Here is a 20,606-nt window from a genome sequence, read left to right as displayed (position 1 = left end):
CCCTTACTGCAAAACCCAGAAAGGGGCAGAAGTCCTTTTCTAATTTTGGAGGAGTTTTATTTTGGACATGGGGGGGTGGAGGAAATAATGCATGCGGGGGCTCTCTACTTTGGTTATTGTACTAATCACATTTCCTCAAATGAAATTCTTCATGCTTTACCTCTTTATATGGGAAGCTCATTAAAACAAGAACAGGGCCTCACCCCTGTTGTAAAGTTTAATTTTCCCTACAGTGGTGCTAACTTTTAGCAGTGCATTTTTATAAGCAGTGGGGATTAGGGTATCACAAAAAAGGCTGTGGTCCACATGTTACTCAACCCACCACCAAGATTATCAAGTTATCAAGGCTTGTGAAAATTTTGGGCAGTTCAGCGTAGACAGTACTTAGCTAGATGGATCCCACTATACGACAGCATCATAAGGTTCAAGTATCTGTCAGTCATCAAGGCTTTTCAAGATCATCAAGGCCCCCAGACTGTGGAATGACCTGCTGGCAGAGATGTGACAATGTTAAACGCTGACAACATTTAAAACAACCCAGTCAATTTTAAAGCATGATTTTTAAATTTGTATATTTTAAAGAATGCACCCATACGAATGTACTTCAATTGTTTTATAGTAGTGTATTTTAACTGTTGGCTTTATGTATTTTCTTTTTAATTATTTGTATTTTAATATGCTGTACTTTGCATAAAATCACGAGGAGAGGTAGGAAAGAAATAAACATTTATTTTTACTACTACAACAACTACTACTCACTGGCCATGAGGTAGGAACAGGTGTTGGAAAGGTTCTTGCAACGCAGTGAGAGAAGACTTTCTTTAGCTGCCAAAGAGCTCAGCTTTGATTGCTGCATCTTCAGGAAAATGTCTCCCGTCTGAGACTCTGAAGAACTGCTGTCAGTCATTGCAAATTATACTGAGCTAGATGGGCCAACAATCTGACTTGGCCTAAAAGCAGATTCCTTTTTAAATCAATGATCCTTCATTTAGGTCCATGGGACTCTGACTTTAACTTAAGAGGAAGGTGTCATGGCTCAATGGTGGAGTACCTGCTTTGCATGCAGAAAGCTCCAGAGTCAGTCCCTGGTGACTCCAGGTAGCACTGTGAATAATTCCTGCCTTAAACACTGGAGAACTGCCAGTCAGTGTAGCAGTATTGAGTTACTGTGGCCCAGTGGTTTGAGGACAAAAATATCTGAAAAACCCCTCCAGTTGGAGGAAGCTACTGTAAAGGTTCCCCACTTGAAAAGAGTAAGTGTATTCAGTAGTTCAACAACCTGAGTGTTAAACTGTAGGGATTTAGTTGGGAATTAGCCAGAAATCACCTAATTAACCTGTATGTGACTTTTAGATACTTGTCGACTTATGGCAATCCATGCATTTCATAGAGTTTTCTTAGGCAAAGAATACTCAAGAGTTAAATGAGTTCAAATCTGCAGGCCAGAGGAACTGCATCCCAGAGTACTGAAGACATGTAGCCTGAAATCAATACCAAGAAAGATTCCAGAGCAGATAATTAAACAGACAGTCTGTAAGCATTTAGAAAGGAATGCCATAATCACAAAAAGCCAACATGGGTTTCTCAAAAACAAGTCACATCAGACTAATTTTATCCCCTTTTTTGATAAATGTATCAGCTTGATAAATGAAGGAAATGCTCTGGATGATAGCCTTTAGGGCTGAAGGGTGGGGTATAAATACCATAAATAAATAAACAAATAAATAAATAAATAAATAAATAAATCTTGAGGCCCAAACAGACAGGCCAAAATAAAGCTGCTTTGGGTCACTTTTTTACATATGATGTTTAAATGACACATGCATCTTAAGAGGCTAGAAGCTGCACCAAAGCTGTGTTCCAGTCTTTATGACTGGATCATGGCTTTGGTGTGGCTTCCAGCCTCTTAGGGTGCATGCATCATTTAAACAGCATACCTTCAGAGTGACCTGAAGCAGCAAGGTCTCCCATTATATTCTTACAAACAAGGTAGTAAAAGGCAGACTAGACCATGCTACTGCTAGGTGGATTTGCAATTGGTTGACGGGCTGAACCCAAAGAGTGCCAGCAGTGGTTCCTCTTCATCCTGGAGAGAAGTGACCAATGGGGCGTAACAGGGTTCTGTCCTGGGCCCAGTGCTATTTAACCTATTTATCAGTGACTTGGATGAAGGAGTAGAGGGCATGCTTATCGGATTTGCAGCTGACATCAAATGAGGAAGGGTAGCAAATACCCCAAAAGCAAGAGCAGCTTCATTTATATACCACTTCATACCACTCTAAGTAGTCTCTAAGCAGTTTACAACTGTAAGCTGATTGCCCCCATGAAGCTGGGTACTCATTTTAGAGCATTGGAAGGATGCAAGCCTGAAAACTGGCTGGTATTGATCTCGCAACCTTGTGGTTTGTGAGTGGCTGCCGTACAGGCATTTAACCACTGCACCACCAGGCTCACCAGAGGACAGAATCAAAATTCCAAATGACCATAATAGATTAGAATGCTGGGCCAAAACTAACAAAGTGAATTTCAACAGGGGAGAATTTTCTTAGGCAGAAAAAATGAACAGATATAAGATATTTAGATCAAGGAAGGTAATAGTGCCACTTTATTATTCTTTGGTCAGGCCTCACCAGAAATACTGTGTCCAGTTCTGGGCACCACAGTTCGATAAGGAAGTTGACAAGCTGGAACATATTCAAAGGAGGATGACCAAAATGATGAAAGGTCATGAAACCATGCCTTATGAGGAGAGACTTAGGGAGCTGGGTATGTTTAGCCTGGAGAAGAGATGGTTAAGAGAGGATATGATTGCCCTGTTTAAGTATTTGAAGGGGTGTCCTATTGAAGATGGAGTAAACTTGTTTTTTGTTGCTCCAGAGAAAAGGGCATGGAACAATGGATGCAAGCTACAGGAAAGGAGATTCCAGCTCAACATTAGGAGGAACTTCTTGACAGTAAGAGCTGTTTGACAGTGCAGTACACTCCCTCAAAGGGTGGTGGAGTCTTCCTCTTTGGAGGTTTTTAAACAAGAGGCTGGATGGTCATCTGTTGGGGGTGCTTTGATTGTGAGTTCCTGCATGGTAGGGGGTTGGACTGGATGGCCCTTGAGGTTTCTTCCAGCTCTATGATTTTATTTTTCTGTGATTCTGTGCTATGATTGGTGATGAGCAAACATGGTCTCTCACTTCAAAATGGACAAAAAAGAAAATCCAGGGGATTACAGGCCAGTCAGCCTGTCAGTCTTCTTTGGCTTTGTAACGGAGATGAGCACTACCCCCTGCAGTCGGTCACAACCATACAATCTAGTCAAGTGAAAACCTTTACCTTTATCGTGTTGATAAGTAGGAGCGAGCATGTGCTAGTCAAGAACAAATCCTGCCAAATCGTTTTGTGATCAGGTCACTAGTTTAGTGGATGCTGGAAATGCTGTGGATGTCATATATCCAGATTTCAGCAAAGCATTTGATAAGTTTCCAATAATATTTTGATTAGGGAACTGATTAAATATGGCATAAATGGAAACACCATAAATGGTTGTTGGAAAATTGTGCCTAAAGAGTCATCACCAGTGGCTGCACTTCAGACTGGAAGGAGGTCTCAAGTGGAGTGCCTCAGCTTTCTATCCTGGAGCTGGTACTCTTTGACATTTTTATTAATGACTTAGACGATGGGCAGAGGGAATCAAATTTGTGAATAACACAATACTGGGAGAAGTTGCTAACTCATTGCAAGATATGAACAGAATACAAAGACCTTGGTAAACTAGAAAATTGTGCAGAATATAAGCCAAAATTCAACAGTTAGGTCACAAAAAACAAATGCACAGATATAGGATGGGGGATAAATGGCTGCTCATGCAACCCATGAAAAAGGGACCTTGGGATTGTTGTTGATCATAAATCGCACATGAGTCAACTGTGTGATGCTGCAGCAAAAAGGTGAATGCTGTTTTAGCCTGCATTAATGGAACTGTAGTTTGCAAGTTACGGGAAGTAACTGTCCCACTAAATTCTTCACTGGTCAAGCCTCATCTGGATTACTGCATTCAGTTCTGAGCCCCTCATTTTAAGAAAAATTGGAGCAGGTTCAGAGAAGGTTGATAGAGAGGATAAGAAGTATGGAGATCAAAATATATGAGGAAAGGTTGAAGGTGCTGGGCATGTTCAGCTTGGCGAAGAAAAGACAGAGGTGATATGAATGCACTCTTTAAATATCTCAAGGTATTTAAAGCACAAAAAGAAGGATGCAGGTTTGTTCTTTGCTGCCCCACAGTGTAGGACCAGATCTAATAGTTTTAAATTACAGGTGGTAGATTTTGATTGAACATTAGAGGAAACATCTTGACAGTAAGTGCTTTTTGACAATGGAACAAATTGACTAGAGAGCTAGTGGGGTTTCCTTCTCTGGATGTCTTTTAAAAAATGCACAGACCTACATGCTGAGGATGCTCTTGCTGGTTGGGTTCAATTGTGTATGAGCCCCCTTCCAACTCTGTGGTTTCTGAACACAGAAATTGTGAAGAGGGAGAATGATACCAGTGCATTCTCTCACTGGGATTCTGGCTGCAAAACTGCCTAACCCCTCCTTGCTTGCAGATTATTCCTAATTTACAACCTTCAACATGGCAGGCACTAGTTGAAGGAGCTGGTTTTGAGGGGAAGGAGGTGCTCAGCATCTTGTTTGTTTTGTTTTGTTCCAGGGCTTGGGAAAGTGACTTTTTTGAGCTGCAACTCCCTCCTGCCTAGGAGGATTCTGGGAGTTATCATAAAAAAAACCCCAAAACCCTTCCCTAAACTCTATGCATTCCCATCACTTTATGGGAATTCGACTACAGTTTTTTTGTAGGAATAAACTCTTCTAGAACATGGCCACATAGCTTGAAAAACCCACAAAACACTATGTATGCTGGCCATGAAAGCCTTCGACTTCACACATTCGACTACAGTTTGCATTCACAACTGCCATCATGTCTAGATGGGCTCTAAAGTTAGCAGCATCCCCACAGTCACCACTTTTTTCCTAAGAAAACTGTTCTGTTTCTAAAAAGAAAGAATGAAAAGCTGCCAATGCAGTCTTTGGCTACATTAAGACCTGAGCAGAGTTGTTAGTAACATGAATTTTTGGAGATCTCTCATTCATAGGATTGTCATAAATAGAAGCCAACTTAATGGCATATACTATAACAACAAATGTCCATCTCAGTAAACATGACAGTTGTAGAAGTGGCTCATGGGCTGAGTTATGATGGGGGCATGTGCTGAGCCCAAAATTAAAAGATTGATCTGGTCATGAACTACCTATGAGTAGTCCCCCCATCCCCAATTCCATGCTGGTTTGGGTACATCTAAAGAAGAATATATTTCACTATCTTTTGTTTCTTTGTGTGTCTGTGTGTTTGTGTCTGGTTGAAATCAGGTTCGAACCCAGTGATACATTTCACTTACCTGTATTTCACATCCAGACCAGGATGAGAGTATGGGTTGTCTGAATGCGACTGAGAAGGAATGGGACCAGTTGTTCATTTTGTATATCTTTCCCTCCACCCTCCAAAAATGCTACTAAAATGTATTGACAGACCAATATGTGTTTATACCCTGCCCTATCTATCTTAGAAATGTATGAACCTGATATGTTAGGTTAGGCTTTTATCTCACAGTTGCCGTGCCTCAAACTTTTCTAGCTTGAAAAAATTACTTTTGGATTTAGCACTTGTCCAGTCATTGTGGGGAATTGTAGTCCAAAATTAACTGTTCCAAACTCTACTTGAAACACAGAACTTCTTTTAGCAAAAGGAAGGTTGCATGGGTCTGAATTCTACTGTTAGTCCCAACTAGAGGAACCCACTGAATCAGTGGGACTTGGATGATTCTTCAGTGAATCTTCTCTAGTCTGTCACATGGTAACTCAATAACTCATGGCGTCACCCGCCCCATTGGCCTCCTCCCATATCACACCATACAGAATCGTTAGTCATTTTTTTGTGCTAATGTTTGTCTTTAATCATAATTCCTATACATTACTGAATCTCATGGTACAGTTGCAACATAAACAACTAGCAAAAATAAAATTATACCTTCAAATTGCAGTATGTGTGTGGCTTCCATACATTTACATATACGTAGTTTCATGTGGCTGAAGTGAAAATTTGGTAAAAGGTGATTTTTTAAAGAAAATGTAAAAAGAATATTTTTTTAAAATATATAAAAATTCTTAATTTTTTTAAAAAATAAAATATTTATTTATTCATTTAAAAAACAACAATTTTGAGCCCTCCCTTTTCTCCTCTCACTGAGTCTAACCCCACTCACACCATCTCTTTAGCATTTTAATGGGTCAGAGGCAAATCCACAGCCCATTTCTGCCAAAATGTAGATGTTTCAGGTGTCACCTACTCTTAAAGTGTCACCTGGTGCAGTGTGCACCCCCCCAAACCCTCTTAATGATGCCACTGCCTCTAGTTGGTACTAGCTGGTACTGACAATTACTTTGTTGTTTTCTTATGGGGGAGAAATTATGAAGAGAAGGCAGAATATCTCCCACATCCCATTGGACTTGTGACAATCATAGTCCTCCATTTGAAGCCATCTCTGTTAAGAATGTTGGTTCACTGTGCCCAGATTTGGCAGCCATTCTTCAGTGGGTTTCCAGCCGGGTTTCCTTTTCACCAGCTACCTGATCTTTTTTGACTGGAGAGGCTGGAGACTGAATATGGAACTATTCTCAGCATATAAAGCAGGTGTTCTCCCAAATGAACTCTGGCCTCTCCCCCAAGATGGTTTATTATCAAATAAAAGCAACCATCAAATCAAGTTATAAGGATAGCCGCGTCAGAGGTTTAAAAGGCAGTTTTCAGCCAGAAGAAAATTTATCCTTGTTGCTAAATATATTTATTTCTATATGGACCTTCTTTAGCATTTTTATGTATGCAGTCTGGGTTTGTAGGATGAAGCTAGTATTCCAAGACCAGAGGAAAATAAGAAGAGGTGAAGGAGAAAAGGGAGGGTCAGTGAGTGGGCAGGGAGGAAAGGGAGGGAAAGAGCTGCTTTTTTAGAAGTCAGCAGGATGGTTGCAATGCAATTGCACTTGCTTTCACCAGCCTCTGAAAGAACACAAAGCAATGGTAGGAGTTGGGAACATTCAGCCACAGGAACCTTTTGAAATCCCGCCCTAAAAGTGTCGCTCAGCAGCTTCCTGTAGTGATGGTGGCAGCAGCAGCAGGAGGAGGAGGGGACCACTGCATCCCTCAATCTTTACTACCACAAGTCCTGCCACAAGTCCTCTTTACCTCTCTGTATTGCCACAAGACAAGAGCAGTGGACAAAAGCCTGACGGTGTTTGTTTGTTCATTCTTTTCATCCACTTGTGCAGCGTAACATGTCATTCAGTATGACAAACAAAGCATATACATAATATATAATCTAGATAGGAATCATATCAAATGCCCCCCTGCCATGCAGGGATACACAATCAAAGTACCCCCGAGAGATGGTCATACAGCCTCTAAAATGCCAAAGGAGATTCCATCACAGTCTGAGGGAGTGTGTTTTGCTGTTGAGTAGCACTTAACTCTCAGGAAATTGGAACAAGGAGTCTTCAGGTGTTCTCACTTGCCTGGTCCCTTCACTGTCAGCCCTCGCCACTGCTTGACAAATTTCGCAGTCTCCTTGACTATCTCCCCTACACTGGTCAGGAACACTTATCCTATCAGGGTGCCAGGGTTGTCTCTTGACAATGCTCACTCAAAGATGTCTGGCTGCAGGCCATCTCAGAAGTGCTGGATTTGGTGTCCTTGGACCCTTGCTGCCAACTGCTAGAACTTTTCAGCATACTCGGTCACTGACTGAGACCCCTGCCTCAGGGTCATAAGGTGCATGCAAACTTTCTCCTGTCAAAATGGGTGCTCAAAATGTTCACCTAGGCTTATCATGAAATCTTGCAAGTTGTATAGGTGCATTGGCTATTCTGCTACCTCTCCTTCAATACACCTCAACATGGCTGTTTCAGGCAGGAAGATGTGTTTCCACTTGTGCATAAAGCCTGCCACTCCAGTGACGAAAAACGGCAGTCTTTCTTTGCTCCCATTAAAGGTGACACCCAAGCACTACTTGCCATGCAGTTGTGGGGCCACCAGTGCAGGTGACCACCTTCCATCTGGAATCACCAGAGGTGGTTGTTGGCCCAGTTGCCCAGCCAACGCCAGCCCCTCAGCCACCTACCAGCACCATCCTGGTAGTTATCACCATCCCTCTCTAGCAAGAGAGCCTGCAAAAAACTGGACAGCATCTCCACTTCCTCCTAGAGTTTCTGCTCAGCCTCCCTTTTCTTGGTTTCTAGGCCTCTTGAGGCAAAGGACTCCATTATGTATGCATCCCAGTCTGACAAGCTTCCTGCTCTTTGATGCTCTGTTTGGAGAGGTGATGCCATCCAGTACCAGGCCACCCTTGGTTGGTGTGGTCCTGGGTGTTCAGAAGTTGGTGGAGGCACCTACCCCCTATATGCATCTCCATTAGTCCCTGTGAGTAACTGTGCCTAGGCTGGACTCTTCAGGCCCATGTTTGGTAGAAGCAGCAGCTTCCAGTCACCTTGTGTCTGTCTCTCCTCCATTTCCAATTCATTGGCTAGAGGGCCCATTTCTAGATCCGTTTCTGCATCAGTTCAGTCCTGTAAGAGGAGTTCTGATATACTGTCATGTACTGGCTCACATCACTTCAGCGATACAGTATTCAGTAAAACAGAAAAGCTTTATTCAGAAAATAAAGGTGTTCGCAGCATGGTGTTATTGTCAGACCTGAGGCGCTTCTGGTTCCAGTGTATATTAAAAGCAATTAGCAATGCAAACATTTTTGTCCACTCGCCACCCATTTGTCTTTAAACTGAAACATTTCCCATTCCCAGCATTACCTTTCCTTCCCACTTTGTATCAAGCGTTCCCATCAAATTGGCCTTGATATATATAATAATTTTAATTGAAAATGTAACTTTATAACATGAAATTATATATATGGAAAGATCACTACATAGCACACAACATAAAAACCATATAACACTTCAATCAATACAAGCTTAATTTTTTATCTTCTCTCTAGAACGAAGGGGAACCTTTGGTGAGCACCTTTGGGTTCAGCTGGTCAATCAGTTACAAAATCCACCTAACCTGCCTTTTACTAGCTTGTTTGCAAGAATATCATGGTAGACCTTTGTCAAATGCCTTACTAAAATCAACCTGCCATCTAGCCAGCCTTTTAGTAGCTTGTTTGCAAGAATATCATGGGGGATCTTGTCCAATGCCCTACTGAAATCAAGATATGCTACATCCACAGCATTCCCTTCATCTACCAAGCTGATAATTTTGTCAAAAAAGAGAGATCAGATTAGTCTGGCATAACTTGTTTTTGACAAACCCATATTGCCTTTTAGTCATTATCACATTCATTTCTAAATGCTTACAGACGTAATCACATATATTATATCAATAAGTTCTTTCAATACTATAGTATGTAGTTCATCTGGCCCTGTAGATATGAACTCTTTTAGGTTAACTAAGTGATTTCAGATTTCTTATCAATTTCAGATTTGCAATCTTGATCCCTTGGCAAGATCTCTACTCATGCATGGAAGCACACAGTCCTCTTTGGGGATGGGGAGAGAAGCAAAATTGGTATTGAGCAGTTCCGCCTTTTAAGATCTGTTGATAATTTATCATGCTTGCTAAGCAACAGCCTTGCCATTTCCTTCGTCATTCTCTTGCTTTGAACATTTGAAAAACCTCTCTTCATTGCTCCTTGCTTGCCTAGCCTGTCCCAGCTCCTTCTGAGTTTTAGCTTTCTTCTAACTATGCCTGTAAGCTAGGGCTACACATCTGAACTCTTCCTTGGTGATTCATCCTTCTTTCCATTCTTTATACATGCTCTTTATTCTTTTCATATTCCACCACCTTGTCTTAGATTGGTGGTCTGTGTAAACTCCTACCACAGTGGCTTTTAGGTTATTGTTTTTGTTTTTTTTCACAAGACAGTGTGGTCCCTGGACTGCATGTGTCCTCTGGGCTCCTGTCTTTATGACCCCCTGTAAGGTCATAGATACAGCATATACCATGTATATGCTTTGTAATACTGGATGATGGGTTATGCTACACAAGTGGTGATGCTGGATGAAATTCATGGTCATCTTTCTTGAAGCTGGCAAATGGACAGATGTCATGAAACCATTATTGGTTGAAAAATTGTGCTCTCAAAGAGTTGTCATCAGTGGTTGGAAGGATGCCTTGAGTGGAGTGCCACAGGGTTCTGTCCTGGGAATGACACTCTTCAATATTTTAATCAGTGATTTAAATGATGTGGTGGAGGGAATCCTTATTAGATTTATGGATGATCAAAACTGGGAAGGGCAGTTAACACATTGTAAGACAGGAACAGAATTCAAAAGGGCCTTGATAGATTAGAAAACGAGGTGGAAATTAATAAAACGAATTCAACAGAGGCAAATTCAAAATTTTGCATTTAGGCCACAAAAACCAAATTCACAGATGGCTCAGCAATACTACATGTGAAAAGGATCTTGGAGTTATTGTTGATCATAAGTTGAGCATGAGCCAGCAGTGTGATGCTGCAGCAGAGAAGGCAAATGTGAGCTTAGCCTGCACTAATATAAGCATAGTTTCCATATAGAGGAAAATAATGGTCTCACTATATTCTGCACTGGTCAGTCCTCATTTGAAGAATTGCATTCAGTTCTAGTACCTCATTTTAAAAAAGATACAGCCAAGATGGAGCACGTTCTGAGAAGGGCTCAGGTTTTAAGAGGCATGGAGATAAAAATATGTGAGGAAAGATTGAAGGAGCTGGACATTTCAGATGAAGAGAAGAATGAGAGGTGACATGACTGCATTCTTTCAATACTTCAGGGGCTGTCACGGAGGAAAGGGTACAGGCCTGTTCTCTGCTGCCCCAGAGAGTAGTGGTAGTGGTGGTGACTGTTATTATTTCTTACCCATCTCTCCTTATAGATCAAGGCAGAAAACAACAGAGTACAATACAATACATAACATCTGTTTAAAAGAATATATAAGACCAATTTAGAGCCAGTGTGATGTAGTGGCCTAGGTTTTGGACTAGAACCCTGGAGACCAGGGTTCAAATTCCTGCTACGCATGGAAACCCACTAGGTGACCTTAGGCAAGTCCCACTTGCACAGTCTCAGAGGAAGGCAAAAGCAAACTTCCTCTTAACAAAGAAAACCCCATGACAGGTTTGCCTTAGAATCACCATAAGTCAGAAGCAACTTGAAGGCACACAACAATAACAACAAATGAGACCAATACATATTAAAATGATCCGTTCATATTTAAAATCCATAATTTAAAATTCATCTAGGTAGGCCTGCTGGAAGATACTAGTCTTTAATGCTGTTTTAAATTCAGACAGCATAGGCAACTGTTGAATCTCTTCCAGCAGGTTCTTCCCCAGTTTAGGGGTGACTGCAGAAAAAGTCCTCCGAGTGACAGTTGCCAACCCAGTCCTGGCTGATTGGAGTAACTGTCCCCCAGAAGACCAGAATGTGCTGAGTGGATTATAAGGGAGGTGATGGTCCTGTAGGTAACCTGGACCCAAACCATATATGTAGTAACGAACACTTTGTGCCTTGTGTGTGTAGGACCATGTCTAATGATTTGAAGTTACAGGTACGTAGATTTTAATGGAACATTAGAAGTAACTTCTTGACACTGAGAGTGGTTCTGCAATGGAACCAATTGCCTAGAGAGGTGGTGAGATTTTCTTCTCTTGATGTCTTCAAAAGGAGGCTGGACAGTTACCTGCTGGAATGCTATAGCTGGAGATTCTGCACTGAGTAGAGGATTGGACTCAGTAGCCTATAGATCCCCTTGTAACTCTAGGATTCCAAAAGTGGTCCCCCCACATTCTCTGGGGTTAGGGGTGAATATGGAAAAATCGCAAATAAAAAAACACTATTCTTTTTACCTCTCTAGGAATCTCTAGGTCCTCCACTGCAACTCTGTGGTCAACATCTGCCAGAGGCTGATCATAAAACCATGCTGGAGGACCTACAAATGTCTAGAGAAGTGTTTTCTCTAGGAACTTCTAGGATCTCCAGCACACCTCTATGGTCAACTTCTTTTCTGGAGGACCTAGAGATTCCTAGAGAGAACATATTAATCAAAACTTCAAATAATCAAATCTGTAAAAGTCAAAGCTGCAAATGTGGAGGGCATCATTGAGAGCTTGGAGAAATTCCTTTGGGGGTGAGAACAACTCCCAAAATCCTGTGAGGTTTGGATTACTGTTGCCCAAAAAGAGTAAGTTTTTAAAGCTCTTGTTCTAGCTCAAGATGAAAGAACGTATAACCCTCTAGATGCTCTTCACCTACTGTCAACCTCCACTGGCATGTGGTAAAGGATTATTGGTGTTGTAACCCAAGAACATTTTGAGGTTCTACAGATTCCCTTGCTAGCCTTTGGGCTAGTCATTCTGAAACCAGGCCCTCCTCAGGTACATTAGATTACAGATCCCATTATCAGCCAGGGAACGGGGAAGAGATGCCACTACATTCTGGTAACTGTGTATTTGGGAAATGAAGAACTTTTTAACAATCAAGGTTTTGTTTTTGTTTTGTTTTGTTTTAAAAAGCTATTGTACATCGCTTGGAAAAGGAAAGGGGAGTTTAAGGGCTCTGCAGGCCACTTGACTCTTAAATCTGGCCACAAACAGCTCCTTACAGCAGGGAAGAAACCCTGAAGAGAAGCATCCAGGTTGATTGGAGAAGCAAGGTGGAAAAGCAGACAACAGAGAGATAGCGCTTGGAGCAGGGGAAGAAAAAGTAGGTTAAATTCTGGGATGTCCCTGTTACTTCCAAAACACTTGAGAGGTATGGCTGGCATCATACCAAGGAGGTGACGTGCCTTCTAGGTTGCCCCTCCCGTCCTGCAAGTATAAATAGTTTTCTTTGACCTTGATTTCTTTCTGTGCATCACAGAGGCACAGAACGTACGGTGCAGCAAAGGCTGTCCCCCTGGATCTGAAAGAATACAGTAGGAGCACAGGGACCCTGAGAATGTTTTGAGGGCCCAGAACAACCTTTTAGAAGTGGTCCCCTTCCACACACATACCCAAATCCATTCTCATATATACAATCTCAAGAGTCAAGAAAAGAATGTGGAGGTGGGAGAAGGACTGCTTTCTGCAATGGCTATCAACCTCTATTCCCCCGATTTTTAAAAAACACAACTTGCAGAGTGAAGACGTTGTCCTGCCAGAACTTGCTGACTATGTCGTTGTATTTTAGATAGCATCCACCCCGGTCCTCAGTGTGCGTGGCCCAGCATTGAGAGTGTATTCTCTCCCCTTCCCCTCCCTCCCCACTGTCCCACCATCCTGTCTCTGCATAAGAAATTATTGGGCTGGCAGCTCTTGAGAGCCAGAATGATGTAATGGTTGGAGTGTTGGTTTTGTTTAATAATAATAATAATAATAATTATTATTATTATTTCCTGCCTCCCCCCATGGATTAAGGCAGGGAACAACAACAATTAATAAACAAACAACATCAGTTAAACACACACCTCAATTTAAAAGGACAAATAAGATGTACACATATTAAAACAATACACATTAAAATTCATAATTTAAAGTTCACAATTAAAAAAAAACCCTCTGACTAAGCCTCCTAGAAGAGACTGGTTTTTAATGCTCTTTTAAATTCAGGCAGCGTATTCAGCTGTCAAATCTCTTCCTGGCAGGTCATTCCACAGTCTAGGAGCGGCTGAAGAAAAAGTCCTCTAGCTGACAGTTATGTATCATAATATTATGTATTGTGAAATTTGCTGTTTTTGGTGAAGGGGGAGAAGGCTTACCTCAGGCTGAAATATGTGTTGGGCCAGCAATGGGTTAGAACATTTCCAGAAGACGACTTAAATGTGTTCCAGGCCTCAATCACAGGACCTAGAACTAGGCTTGCCAATGTGAAAACTCTCTTTCCTCTACCTTTAAAGGTTGTATAGAAGGGGAAATTTCAGTAGGTGTTATCTGGTCATGAACAGTTGACCTGCAACAACTAAAAAGGCCAATGCGATTCTAGGCTTCATCAATAGAAGTATAGTGTCTAGATCAAGGGAAGTAATAGTGTCATTCTATTCTGCTTTGGTCAGGCCTTACTTGGAATACTGTGTCCAGTTCTGGGCACCACAATTCAAAAAGGATGTTGAGAAACTGGAGCGTGTCCAAAGGAGGGCAACTAAAATGATGCAGGATTTGGAAACCATGCCCTATGAGGAAAGACTTAGGGAGTTGGGTATGTTTAGCCTTGAGAAGAGATGGTTAAGAGATTATATGATAGCCTTGTTTATTTGAAGGGATGTCATATTGAGGCTGGAGCAAGCTTGTTTTCTGCTGCTCCAGAGAACGGGGCCCAGAACAATGGATTCAGACTACAGGAAAAGAGATTCCAACATTAGAAGGAACTTCCTAACAATAAGAGCTGTTTGTCAATTGAACACACTCCCTTGGAGAGTGGTGGAGTCTCCTTCTCTGGAGGTTTTTAAACAGAGTCTGGATGGCCATCTGTCAGGGATGCTTTAATTGTGAATTCCTGCATGGCAAGAGGTTGGACTGGATAGCGTTTAGGGTCTTTTCTAACTATGATTCCATGACCTAACACAGTGGTCTGGCTTACCCTTCTCTAGAAAATATTTATCTTTCTTGTTCTACCTCACCCACAAACAATTCTGCCCAAGGAATATGTGGGCTCAGAGTGAGAAGACTGTTGTGACAAGGGAGACCAGATCGAGGCAGTCTTTTTGTAGAAATGTAAAGGTTGCTGTAGACTGGTAAGGACAGGGGGTTCTCCTCTGGACCTGGGCAAGCAGAAGGGTTTCTGCATCAAAGGGTATAAGCCCAATGCTATAGTACATTACCTATTGGCTGACCTCTTGGGGTTCAGGATTTGTGAGGCATCTGCTGAAGCTTACAAAATAATTACTACCAATTAGTTAAAAATACAATTTGGGGATTAAGAGCTGCAAACCAGATAAGGGCAGTAGACTGGATAAATATAATTTCTGAAGAGTTCATTATCCCCATTTGCTGGCAGATGTATTCCCCACATATCCTGGCAGATTACATGGCATTTCGTATTCGAGAAAGCAGCCTTATGCCACTTCCTGTTGGAATCACTTTGTTGGTGTCAGGATTTGGGGCAAGAGGGGGGCAGAACAGTAGGAGTCCTTGTCAGCTAGAATGTGACTGGTTCTGCATATTTTTGAACAGTGGGAGCCCATGGTGGCTTTTAAAAAGGTTTTATATCCTGGTGAGCTTCTCTCCATCTTCTTTAGGATTTAATTATTCACCTGTTTGTCACCTTAAGGTTGCCGTTAAGTGGAAAATGACTTGAAGGCACATAAGACACACTACAACTCCTAGAATCACACTGCCAGTGGCACAATGGTTAAATGCCAGTCCTACAGCCACAATGTTGTAAGTTCAATCCTAGAGGAGGGCTCCAATGTCAGCCTTCCATTCTTTCGTAGGTCAGTAAAATGAGTACCCAGCTTATTGGGGACAATTGGCTTACACATTGTAAACTGCTCAGGGCATGCTATCTAAGTGGTAAGTGGTATAGAAATGTACTTGCTATTGCTATGGTCCCCACAGTAGGTGCCACACAAGGGAGACAGGAAGAAGTTCTTACATTGTGGTAGAGGTGAGGAAAGCCCTAGCTCTTGTTCATTGCAGTAAACACCATGGAAGTCTTCACCTTTGGTGAGTTAAGGAGTAGAAACCCCACATTTGGCCACAATGGGGAGATTTCCTGAGGAGAACCCCCACAGTTGGTGGAATAAGGGTGGAAAAAGCTGAAATGTGATGGCTTCTGTGGGACCTTCCATGGAAAATCACGCCAGCCGCCTCCCTGCTCTCTTTTCACCAGCAGCTGAAGACATTTTTTATTTAGCCAGGCTTTTGGTGGATGAATTTTACTTGTGTTGTGTTGTGTGATGTTTTAAGGTTTTAATGGTTTTTATTGGTTTTAACTGTGCTGCTTAACTTACATTTTAATATTATTAATATTTAATAATGTTTTAACTTTTGTAATCCATGTTTTAGTTTTATCTTTTTAAATTATTATAAACTACCTTGAATCCCATTTTGGACAAAAAGTGGGATATAAATCCCCTAAATAAATAAATAGCCTGGTGGGAAAATCCTCACAGACGCCTCTAGCAGTTCTCAGTCCTCAAGGTTCCCCAGACACTTTAGGACTTTAAATATCCTAAAGTCCAGATATTTATTGTGAGCCAGTGCAATTTCTTTTTAACACTGTATATATGGTCTCTATAAGCTGATCTTGTCAGCAGTCTAGCTGCCGCAGTTTTGTATTAGCTGCACTTCTGAGTCATCTTCAATGGCAGCCTCACACAGAATGCATTGCATTTGTCTAACTAGAAAGTTACCAGTGTGTGAACTAGTGGGGTCAGGTTATTACTGTCCAGGAAAAGCTGCAGCTGGCCCCAAGCGCTTTGAGCCACAGAGGCCACATGGATCTCCTGTGGCAGATATGGAGTACTCGCAAGCTATGCATTTGCTTTTTCGGGGGAAGTGCAACCCCATCCAAGGTGGGTCACTTACTCATTTTGTAGACCTAGGGACCACCATTCTATATTTCGTTGGAATTCAGCTTCAGTCTACTGGGCTTCCTCCACTCTAACCACTCTGTGCAGTGGTTTAGTACCTGTGCAGCCCTAGTTGGCTCCAATGATAAGGAGAAGGAGAACATCATCCATATATTGATAATACTGATAGTGACAGCAAAACCCCTAATGACTTCATAATGACTCTATTCAGTGGCTTCATATAGATATTGAAGAGCATAGAACAGTGGTCCTCAAACTGTGCTCTTTAAGGGATTTTGGACTTCAGCTCCCAGAATCCCAGACTACTGGCCAACATGACTGAGGGTTCAAAATCTCTTAAAGGGCACAGTTTGGGGAGCACTGGCATGGAGGATAAGAAGATCCCTTTGACATCCCACAATTTAATAGCCATGGAAATATTGTTGCAGGTCCTACATGTTCTCTTCCCATTTCTGATCTCCCTTTCTGTCCACTGTTTCCTGTAGCACAGTGGATAGATTTAATACCCTCTGGTTACATCAGGGGTAGGCAACCTTTTTGAGCCGGGGGCCGGGTTGCTGTCCCTCAGACAACTGGGGGGCCGAAGCCAAAAAATAAATAATTAAATAATTTTTAAAAAATCAAATAAATAAATAAACCGAGACAAATGGAGGACACAATTTTCAAATGGAGGACACTTTTTATATAAAAATGGAGGACGCGCAAAAAAATTTGCTGATTTTTTAAAAAATGTTAAGATAAATGCATGTTTCTGAGGCTTCTATAGACAATTTTCCCACCATGCCCCTTGTGTGAGAGGCCAAAGGCCCCGGCGGCAATCGGCGGCAGGACCGGGCTGGGGCCAGTCCCAAGGCCTCGCCGGGCCGCATCCGGCCCGCGGGCCGCAGGTTGCCTACCCCTGGGTTACATTCACGCACACCCAGTCCTTGTCTCCTTCCTCCTCCATCTTATCCCTTTCCCACCCTTTCAGTCTGACCCCCTTTCCTCTTTCTTATATTTCTGTACAGAGAGAGAGGTTGAAAAACATTGAACGTATCTGCTGTCTCTTGAGAAAGGTGAGTATTTGTGTCTCCCCTTTTACTTTTCTTTTTTGATCATATAAGCTCTTTTAATACTCCTTGTTGAACCACTTTTGCATCCCTGGAAGCTTTGTCAAGAATATTTGTCCTGTAGCCCTATGGTGAGATGAATTAGGTGGGTGTCTAGTTAATGTACCTTTACCATTAAGAACTAAGTCAACCTTAATTTAAAACTCAAGGAAAATCTATAGCTGCCAATCACCTACTAGATTAAAGAGCTCTGCAACTCATCTGTATTCTTCATCAATTGAGGGAGACAGCTAAAGAAACCAGTGAAACTTCACTAGTTTCATATAGTTATCCATCCACCCCATTCAAGTGTTAGCATCCACTATCTCAGCGTGCCTTCCAAATGGACAGCTCCTAGCATTACCCATTTTTCCTTCATTCAACCAGTAAGTAAATAGATGAAGAAACAGAGGAGTAAAACACAGCAAGCTTACCAGTTGAACATGATGTTATCTGAGCCAGTGTGTCCTGTGCTCCAGTTTGCAAGTGTCCCAGGAATCTGGTGCATAGAATACAAGAGCTGTTGAGCAGTTAATTCAGACCAGGTCAGTATCTAACAGGATGAAGCAAGAGGGTGGTCACCAGTCCAGATAAACAAAGCCACCAAGAAGTGAAACAGGGTTGTGAATCCTATCAAAAACACATACACTAGAAAGTACAGTACTGTTAGTTACCAAGAAAGGACTGTTGAAAGCAACAGGGGGCCAGAGAGTGACTGGGAGGATTTGTAGGCAGCTGTTTCAGGACCCCAGGTGCCTAATTAGTTCAGCATCTCCTACTTAATAACCTCTGGGAGCAATGCCATCTTTCTTTATTTCGTCTTCACTGGATGAATGATGGCAGTTGTCCTTTAGCGTTCTGCAGCCTCCTGCTGGGGAGTAATCTTCAGTTCTACATATAGAGCATTGTGATCAGGACCTGCAGATTCCTGGTAGTCTGCTTCCTCCTCATTGTCAGAATTGTCTGATTCCAGCAGGTGAGTTATGACATTGTGTAAAATTTTGTGATGAGGTGGAATGATGACCTGGTGAAAAGCCTGCCCTGAATGCTATTCAGGAAAGACCTGCTGGCCTGGACCAAAAGCCTCACTAGTGCAGCATTGTGTTCACAAACCTAGCTGCTTCTGGGAAGCCCACTAGCAAGACATGAGTACAGACCCCCAGCGTAAGACGAATTCCACCTATGCTCGAGCGCTTTGCGCCCCGCGTATAGCGCGCCCACGTATAATGCAGGTGCACTGTACAATGACTTATTTCAGTAACGGATATCCAGGCGGTCTGATGTCTGATATGACTAGTAGCCATTGTTACTTTATTCTCGAGAAAATTGTCTAACTTATCTTAGTTGACAGACGTTGCTGTAGCCTATTTGGACATCATCCAATGTGGTTTAAGTAACTCTCAGGAGGAAGGGGAGTTTGCTAGATAACTAGGAAACTGCAATTGTGAATCATACCGAGAGTTTTCACAGACAGTGGAATAATTCTCTCCAGGCTCTCACCCTCTTTCATCTAATGAAGCAGACTCAGGTCTAATCCACATTTCAGAAATAATCCAGTTTGAGACCACTTTAACTGCCCTGGTTCAGTGCTAACGAATCCTGGGAATTGTAGTTTATTGTGGCACCAGTGCTCTCTGACAGAGAATGCTCAATGTCTCACAAAATGACAGTTCCCAGAATTCCCTAGCATTGAACCAGGGCAGTTAAAGCAGTCTCAAACTGGATTATTTTTGCAGTGTGTTTTGGATCTCAGCCTACAAAGTTTTATACTACTAATGTCTTTCTCTCAAGTCTCAAAGGCGCTGCAGGATTTCTTTGTATTTTTATGCTGATACAGACTAACACAGCTGTGCCTTTGAATATCCTTGTTATGTGTCAAGGGTGATGGAAATGAGTAGGACGCAAGCAGAGCTAGCTTCCTTCCTTGTGTGTTTTGACAACGCCTGAGCAGGTCTTATATATTGAGGATTGCACTGATTAAATAATTTGTGATTTTAGTAGTTATTGAGCTATACGTTTGTAGTGATCTTGTTTTATAATGTTGTCAAAAGTGGTGGCGTTCTTGTTACCATCTATGTGAAGGACACTGTATGGAGAACATCAAAAAGCCTGGATTGATTTGATTTTTATGTGAGCATTTCTCTTGCAGCTTGTGGTTCCTGAGTACTCCATCCATGGGCTTTTCTGTCTAATGTTTCTCTGTGCGGCTGAATGGGTGACCCTGGGACTTAACATCCCACTGCTTTTCTACCACTTGTGGAGGTGAGAACAAATTCAAACCTCACCACTCTGTCACCTGATATTTTGGTCTTGCACTTCAGGGTGATGTGAATTTTACACTAGATCTGATTTGCAAAACAAGACCCATATTTCAGTTGTGCAAGAAGCTAAATCTGAAATAACTTTTTTCAAAAATCTCACTGTTAAAATGTCTTCTACAAGGTAAGGACTTAGCTGCAAAATTAAGATTTTTCAGTTTCAAATAAAGACGCAAACGGTAGGTCTTTAGAAGCTGACTTTGGGATTTTTCCTTGGTTTTTTGGCAAAGTTTGTATGGTTTTATCTGTTATTTTAAAAAACATTTGACCTGCTTTTCTCTTTCAAAAAGGAAGTTTCTCCAATATCTTTCAAATATTTAAAACTCCAATTATTAAAGATAAAAATTAACAAATAACTAGTAATAACATGTGCCATCCTCAATATGACATTCTTTCAAATACTTAAACAAGGCTATCATATCACCTCTTAACTGTCTCTTCTCCAAGCTGAACATACCCAGCTCCCTAAGTCTCCTCCATCGGCCCGTCACCATTTTGGTCACCTTCCTTTGGACACATTCCAACTTGTCCACATTCTTTTTGAATTGTGGTGCTCTTCCA

At 41.8% G+C, this 20,606-nt stretch overlaps 1 protein-coding gene across 3 annotated transcripts in view; it reads left to right on the top strand.

The window, feature by feature from the left end:
• Positions 1-20,606, top strand: part of CNIH2 (cornichon family AMPA receptor auxiliary protein 2) — a 65,018-nt gene that overhangs the window by 13,806 nt on the left and 30,606 nt on the right. For all 3 annotated transcript variants that reach the window (XR_006100714.1, XR_006100715.1, XM_042439681.1), the window contains exons 3-4: positions 17,647-17,694; positions 19,877-19,989. Coding sequence is in view for 1 of the 3 variants with exons in the window: in XM_042439681.1 (XP_042295615.1) it covers positions 17,647-17,694; positions 19,877-19,989 (161 nt within the window). In the remaining 2 variants the exon portion in view is untranslated. The remainder of the gene's footprint in view (positions 1-17,646; positions 17,695-19,876; positions 19,990-20,606) is intronic.

The sequence above is a fragment of the Sceloporus undulatus genome, chromosome 9 (genome assembly GCF_019175285.1).
Source record: "Sceloporus undulatus isolate JIND9_A2432 ecotype Alabama chromosome 9, SceUnd_v1.1, whole genome shotgun sequence".
NCBI classification, from domain to species: Eukaryota; Metazoa; Chordata; class Lepidosauria; order Squamata; family Phrynosomatidae; genus Sceloporus; species Sceloporus undulatus.
Note: the sequence above shows the minus strand (reverse complement) of the source record. Positions and strands in the feature narration are given on the sequence as shown.